Source organism: Arachis hypogaea, chromosome 1, assembly GCF_003086295.3.
Source record: "Arachis hypogaea cultivar Tifrunner chromosome 1, arahy.Tifrunner.gnm2.J5K5, whole genome shotgun sequence".
NCBI classification, from domain to species: domain Eukaryota; kingdom Viridiplantae; phylum Streptophyta; class Magnoliopsida; order Fabales; family Fabaceae; genus Arachis; species Arachis hypogaea.
Window position 1 is genome coordinate 41637784 of NC_092036.1, and position 7698 is coordinate 41645481.

The following is a 7698-nucleotide window of genomic DNA, read 5'->3' on the forward strand; positions in this document are numbered from 1 at the left end:
TCAATCAATCCCTGTGGGATTCGACCTCACTCTATTGTGAGTTTTTACTTGACGACAAATTCGGTACACTTGCCGAATGGAGATTTGTCGAGAGACAAGTTTTCCCTCGATCACCGAACAAATCAAGAAAACAACCCCTTAGGTGGGGAAGACTTGTTCATAGAATAGATCATGTGGGCTAAAGTTTTCGAAACTTCAAAACACCCGACATGGATCTCTATGACGAGACGACCGACCCAAGACACCAACTCAGAAACTTCAAAAGCAGCATGTACCTGGCTAACGACTTTGACGCTACCCGTTGCAAAGCCTTCCCAGCAATCCTGACCAAAGTGGCGATGAAGTGGTTTGACAACTTACCTCCTAGGTTGATAACCTGTTTCGACGATCTAGCAAGGAATTTTTTGACCAGGTTTTCCATCCAACAGGATAAAACAAAATACGCGCCGAGTTTGCTAGGAATCAAGCAAGAGGCTGGAGAAACCCTCCGCGACTACATGGAAAGGTTCAATAAGGAGTGCTTGGATATCCAAAGCCTACCCACTGAAGTTGTGATCATGGGACTAATCAACGGCCTCAAAGAAAAACCCTTCTCGCAGTCAATATCCAACGGTACCTGACTTCTTTAAATGATGTTCAGGAAAGAGCAAAAAATACATCCACATGGAGGAAATTTTTCGACTCAAGAAACTGTTCCCACGTACAAGCCTGCAATATCAAACTCAGAAGAAGGAAAGGGAGCATAAAATGAAGGAGGAACAAAATATAGAGAAGCCTCGAAAGTACCACAATATACTCCTCTCAGAGTTTCTTTTGTGGATGTCTTTAGAGAAATATGCCATACAGAAAAGCTCCCGCTCCTCGTCCAATCAAGCATAAGAAGGCAAAAAGTTGGATAGAATACTGTGAGTACCATAAGCTCTTTGGATACCCTACTAATTAATGTTATGACGTGAAGAATGTCATAGAAAAGCTGGTCAGAGAAGGTCAGTTAGACAGGTACCTGCCTAATAGATCGGACGACCAGAAGAAGAGAAGGAGGGATGAAGAGGAAGAACGACAAGAGCATCCATCTCAGACCCCAAAGAGACATGTACACATGATCAGTGGGGGATTCGCTGGAAGAGCGATATCAAAATCATCACGCAAAAAGCACCTCAAAGAGGTATGCCAAGTTGGGGAGGGAACTAAACTGCATGACTTACCTACCATCTCATTTACTAAAGAAGACGCCGAAGGGGTAACACCCGCGCACGACAATATCGTAATGATAACAATGATCCTCGCAAACGATAACCTCCATAGAATCCTGGTAGACCAAGGCAATTCAGTGGACATTCTGTTCAAATCCGTCTTTGACAAACTCGGGTTAGAAGAAAAGAACATAAAAGACTATGCAGATAACCTCTTCAGCTTAGGGGATACGCCAATATGGTGCCTGTGGTACATCCCCCTATACACCACTTTTAGAAAGGGTACAAGATCAAAGACACAGAGCATAGATTACATCGTTGTCGATGTCAACTCCGCTTACAATGCTCTAATAGGTCAGACTACCCTAATCCGACTCGCAGCTGTCGTCTCAACACCCCACCTCTGCATGAAGTTCCCCACAGTAGAAGGAATAGCCACTATTAAGGGAGACCAGAGGCTAGCTTGAAAATGTTATAATGAAAACCTCAATTTAAAAGGCATCCCTGGGAGCAAGGAAGTCAATGCAATTGAATTGGGTGAGTCCGAACTCGAGAGGAGCTATGCCCCCAACTTGGGGCAAGACGGAAGAAGTACGAATCAGAGACCACCGAGACAAGACAACAAAAACCTAAATGAACAACTCATCGACCTCCTAAGAGAAAATACCATCCTCTTTGCTTGGAAAGCCTCAGAAATGCCTGGCATAAGTCCCGGCCTAATGTCCCATAAACTTGCTGTGTACTCGGGCTCCCAACCTGTCCAGCAAAAGTGTCGGAAGCTCGGGCCAAAAAAGGCACAGGTCATGGAAGAGCAAGTACCAGCCTTGATGAAGCAGTATTCATAAGAGAGGTCAAATATCCATTGTGGCTAGCTAACGTCATTTTGGTAAAAAACCAAAATCGGAAGTAGAAGATGTGCGTTGACTACACCGACCTTAATAAAGCTTGTCCCAACAATCCTTATCCTCTTCCTAGCATTGATGCTCTGGTTGACTCAGCCTCAGGCTATCGATATCTGTCCTTTATTGATGCCTACTCAGGATATAATCAAATTCTGATGTACAAGCTGGATCAAGAGAAGACCTCATTCATAACTCCAAAGGCTAACTATTGCTACGTACTAATGCCGTTTGGATTAAAGAAAGCGGGGGCTACATACCAACGACTAATGAACACAGTATTTTCCTCTCACTTGGGAAAACTCATGGAGGTATACATAGACGACATGCTCATCAAAACCAAAGAGAATGCGACATTATTGTCTGACCTCTGTGAAGTGTTCTCTACAAAAAGGAAGCATGGAATGAGGTTGAACCCCTCCAAATGCACCTTCGTAGTAGAAGCCGAAAAGTTCTTGGGATTCATGTTAACCCAAAGAGGCATAGAAGCAAGCCCAGACAAATGTCAGGCTATACTCAAATTCCAAGTCGGATCAGCCATGAAATCACTTCCCTTATACTCAATCCTAAGAAAAGGAAACAACTCGAATGGACCCTAGAATGCGAGCAAGCCTTTCAAGATTTCAAAGCTTTCCTGGGCCAGCCACCCATACTCACCCGATCAGTAAAAAGGAGAAAAATTTGTGCTATACCTAGCTGTGGCAAGCCGGGCCATAGCCTCTACCTTGGTCCGAGAAGAAGAGAAGGGGCAACAAATTATCTATTTTATCAACAAAGCCTTACAAGGGATAGAGTTGAACTATCAAATGATAGAGATGTTTGCCTATGCCCTTATCCTCACATCTCGAAGACTCCAACCCTACTTCCAAGCTCACACCATTAAAGTCTGCACCAACCAACCAATGAAATATATTTTACAGAAGACGGACTTGACAGGACAGATGCTGCAATAGGCAGTAGAACTATCCAAGTTTGACCTAAAGTACGAAGCTCAGACAGCGAACAAATCATAATACCTTTCGGACTTTGTCGCCGAATACACTAAAAACCCAGGAGACCCAGCCAAATGGAGCCGATACGTAGATGGGTCATCAAACAATGCCGGAAGTGGAGCAGTAGTCATTCTAGAAAGTGACCAAGGAACTCGGATAGAACTCTCCTTGAGATTCGAGTTCCCTACCTCTAACAACCAAGCAGAGTACAAGGCCTTACTTGCTAGCTTGAAGCTGACTAAACAAGTGAGAGCTGAGAAAGTGGTTGTGTTCAGTGATTCACAGGTAATAACTTCGCAAATTAACGATTCCTATCAAGCTAAAGACACCAGTATAAAAAGATACTTGGAAGAAGCCTGAGGACAACTGGAACATTTTTTGGCAAGCAAAATCCGACATATAACCTGGAATTCAATGCCCGAGCTGATGCCCTCTTGAAGCTAGTGATAAAACCACATTTCATGGTATTTATTTGCTCTAATTGGTTGGATTTTATTAACTTTTCCTACACTTATTCAATGAAATAGAATAGTTTCATGATTTCTTCCTAAATTGTGCTTGAAAATAAAAACATGCTTTTTAGGCCATTTAATCGCTAAATTTTATTCACTTTAATCCCAATTGGTGCCTTGATGTATTTGCTAAGTGATTTCAGGTTTTCAAGACAAGTATTGGTTGTAGAAGTGAGGAAAAGACCATGCAAAAGGGAAAAAACTATGAAGAAATGGAGTTTGGACAATCCAGCATCCATGCGTACACACAAGTATGCATGTGTACACATGATGAGCGGATAATTTATACGCTTTTAGGCATTGTTTTTAGGTAGTTTTTAGTAGGATCTAGCTACTTTTTTAGTATATTTTTATTAATTTTTAAGCAAAATTCACATTTTTGGACTTTACTAAGAGTTTGTGTGTTTTTCTGAGATTTTAGGTATTTTCTGGCTAAAATTGAGGGACCTGAGCTAAAATCTGATTCAGAGGCTAAAAAAAGGACTGCAGATGTTGTTGGATTCTGACCTCTCTGCACTCGAAATAGATTTTATGGAGCTACAGAAGCGCAATTGGCGCGTTCTCAATTGCGTTAGAAATTAGACATCATGTGCTTTTCAGCAATATATAATAGTCCATACTTTGCCCGAGTTTTGATGACGCAAACTGGCGTCCAAACGCCAACTTCCTGCCCTATTCTGGCGTTTAACGCCAGAAACATGATAAAAGCTGGAGTTAAACGCCCAAACTGGCATAAAAGCTGGCGTTTAACTCCAAGAAAAGTATCTACACATGAAAGCTTCAATGCTCAGCCCAAGCACACACCAAGTGGGCCCGGAAGTGGATTTATGCACTATTTACTTGTCTTGCATGTTTTTCTTTTCTTGAAAATTTTTCAAAAATAAGTTCTTGATGTTCATCATGATCTTCAAAGTGTTCTTGGTGTTCATCTTGACATTCATAGTGTTCTTGCATGCATCTTTTGTTTTAATCCAAAATTTTTATGTGTTAAGTCATTTTGTGGTTTTTCTCTTTCCTCATTAAATTCAAAAAAATAAAAAATATATTTTCCTTATTTCACTCATAAATTTCAAAATCTTTGGATTGACTTAGTCAAAAAATTTTAAAATAAGTTGTTTTTGTTAGTCAAGTCAAGATTTCAATTTTCAAAAATTTATCTTTTCAAAATCTTTATCAAAATCAAATCTTTTTCATTTTTTTCCTTTGTTTCTCGAAAATTTTCAAAAATCTTTTTCAAAACTTTTCAAAATCTTTTTCCTATTTTTACCTTATATTTTTCAAAATTAATACTAACAATTAATATTTTGATTCAAAAATTTCAAGTTTGTTAAGAAAGATTCAAACTTTAAATTTTAAAATCATATCTTTTGATTTCTTGTGAGTCAAGTCATTAATTCTGATTTTAAAAATTAAATCTTTTTCAAAATAAATTTCAATCATATCTTTTCAAACATATCTTTTTCAAACTTTAATTTCAAAATATCTTTTTCTAACTTCTTATATTTTCAAAATTGATTTTCAAATCTTTTTCAATTAACCACTTAACTTTTTGTTTGATTTTTAAAATTCTTATCTTTTTCAAAACTACCTAACTAATTTTCTCTCTCTAATTTTCGAAAACTCCTCACCCTTTTTCAAAATTCTTTTAATTAACTAATTGTTTCAAATTTTAATTTTAATTTTATTTCTTCTCTTAATTTTCGAATTCTAACTAAATTTTAAAATAAAAACAAAAATATTTTCCTTTTCCTTTTAATTATGTTCGAAAACTCTCTTTCTCATCTTCTTCTATTTATTTATTTAATCACTAACACTCTTATCTTCTTATAATTTGAACCCTCTCTCCCTCTCTGTGTTCGAATTCTTCATCTCTTCTCTCTACATCATTTTTCTATTCTTTTCTTCTTCTACTCACATAAAGGAATCTCTATACTGTGACATAAAGGATTCCTCTTCCTTTTCTGTTCTCTTCTTTTTCATATGAGCAGGAGCAAGGACAAGAATATTCTTGTTGAAGCTGACCCTGAACCTGAAAGGACTCTGAAGAAGAATCTAAGAGAAGCTAAATCACAATAATCCAGAGAAAATCTTAAAGAGAATCTCGAAAAAGAGTAATAGCCAATCCCAACAACAATAACAATGCAAGGAAGATGCTTGGTGATTATACTACACCTACTTCCAACTTCCATGGAAGAAGCATCTTAATCCTTACCGTTGGAGCAAACAATTTTGAGCTAAAGCCTCAATTAGTTTCTCTAATGCAACAGAATTGCAAGTTCTATGGACTTCCATCAGAAGATCCTTTTTAGTTCTTAACTGAATTCTTGCAGATCTGTGATACTGTTAAGACTAATAAAGTTGATCCCAAGGTCTACCAGCTTATGCTTTTCCCTTTTGCTGTAAGAGACAGAGCTAGAATATGGTTGTACTCTCAACCTAGAGATAGCCTGAACTCTTAGGATAAGCTGGTCATACTTTCTTAGCCAAATTCTTTCCTCCTCAAAAGCTGAGCAAGCTTAGAGTGGATGTTTAGGGTTTAAGTTCAAACCTTCAGGCAGAAAAAAGGTAAATCCCTCTATGAAGCTTGGGAAAGATACAAGCAACTAACTAAAAAGTGTCCTTCTGACATGCTTTAGGAATGGACCATCCTGGATATATTCTATGATGGTCTGTCTGAATTGTCTAAAATGTCATTGGACCATTCTGTAGGTGGATCTATTCACCTGAAGAAAATGCCTGTAGAAGCTCAGAAACTCATTGAAATGGTTGCAAATAACCTGTTCATGTACACCTCTGAAAGGAATCCTGTGAATAATGGGACGCCTTAGAGGAAGGGTGTTCTTGAAATTGATGCTCTGAATGCCATATTGGCGCAAAACAAAATGTTGACTCAGCAAGTCAATATGATTTCTCAGAGTCTGAATGGATTTCAAAATGCATCCAACAGTACTAAAGAAGCATCTTCTGAAGAAGAAGCTTATGATCATGAGAACCCTGCAATGGCAGAGGTGAATTACATGGGTGAAGCCTATGGAAATACCTATAATTCCTCATGGAGAAATCATCAAAATTTCTCATGGAAGGATCAACAAAAGCCTCAACAAGGCTTTAACAATAATAATGGTGGAAGAAACAGGTTTAGCAATGGCAAGCCTTTTCCATCATCCTCTCAGTAATAGACAGAGAATTCTCAACAGATCCCATATAGCTTAGCAAATATAGTCTCTGATCTATCTAAGGCAACTCTCAGTTTTATGAATGAAACAAGGTCCTCCATCAGAAACTTGGAGGCACAAGTGTGTCAGCTGAGTAAAAGGGTTACTGAAACTCCTCCTAGCACTCTCCCAAGCAATACAGGAGAGAATCCCAAAAGAGAGTGCAAGGCCATAATTGTGACTAACATGGCCGAACCTGGAGAGAGTGAAAAGGCAGTGATTCCCAATGAGGAAGACCTCAGGGAACATTCACTGGCCATTAAAGAGTACCCCAATGAGGAACCAAAGGAATCTAAGGCTCATACACAGACCATAGAGATTCCATTGAACTTCCTTTTACTATTCATGAGCTCTGATTACTATTCATCTTCTTGTTGCCCAGTATTTAGAAGCGATCATGAAGCTGAATGCCAAGCTATTTGGTAATGAGACTTGGGAGGATGAACCTTCATTGCTCATTAATGAACTAAATACCTGGATTCAGCAAACTTTACCCCAAAAGAAATAGGATCCTGGTAAATTCTTAATACCCTGTACCATAGGCACTATGACCTTTGAGAAGGCTTTGTGTGACCTAGGGTCAGGTATTAACCTCATGCCACTCTCTGTAATAGAGAAACTAGGAATCTTTGAGGTACAAGCTATAAGAATCTCACTAGAGATAGCAGACAAATCAATGAAACAGGCTTATGGACTAGTAGAGGACGTGCTAGTGAAGGTTGAAGGCCTTGACATCCTTGCTGATTTCATAATCCTAGACACTGGGAAGGATGAGGATGAATCCATCATCCTTGGAAGACCTTTCCTAGCCACAGCAAAAGCTGTGATTGATGTTGACAGAGGAGAGTTGGTCCTTCAATTGAATGAGGACTACCTTGTATTCAAGA

General features: G+C 38.8%; 1 protein-coding gene across 1 annotated transcript; it reads left to right on the top strand.

The window, feature by feature from the left end:
- The first annotated feature begins 209 nt into the window (after positions 1–209).
- LOC140182292 (uncharacterized) lies at positions 210–1660 on the top strand. The gene is made up of 2 exons (XM_072228456.1): positions 210–612; positions 969–1660. The coding sequence occupies exons 1-2, from the start codon at positions 210–212 to the stop codon at positions 1658–1660; spliced, it is 1095 nt and encodes a 364-aa protein (XP_072084557.1).
- The last annotated feature ends 6038 nt before the right edge of the window (positions 1661–7698 follow it).

Coding starts and splice junctions, on each gene's coding strand:
- LOC140182292 (XM_072228456.1), top strand. CDS start 210: ATGGATCTCTATGACGAGACGACCGACCCAAGACACCAACTCAGAAAC. Junction 613..968: donor CTCGCAGTCAATATCCAACG/GTACCTGACTTC, acceptor AGAATGTCATAG/AAAAGCTGGTCAGAGAAGGT.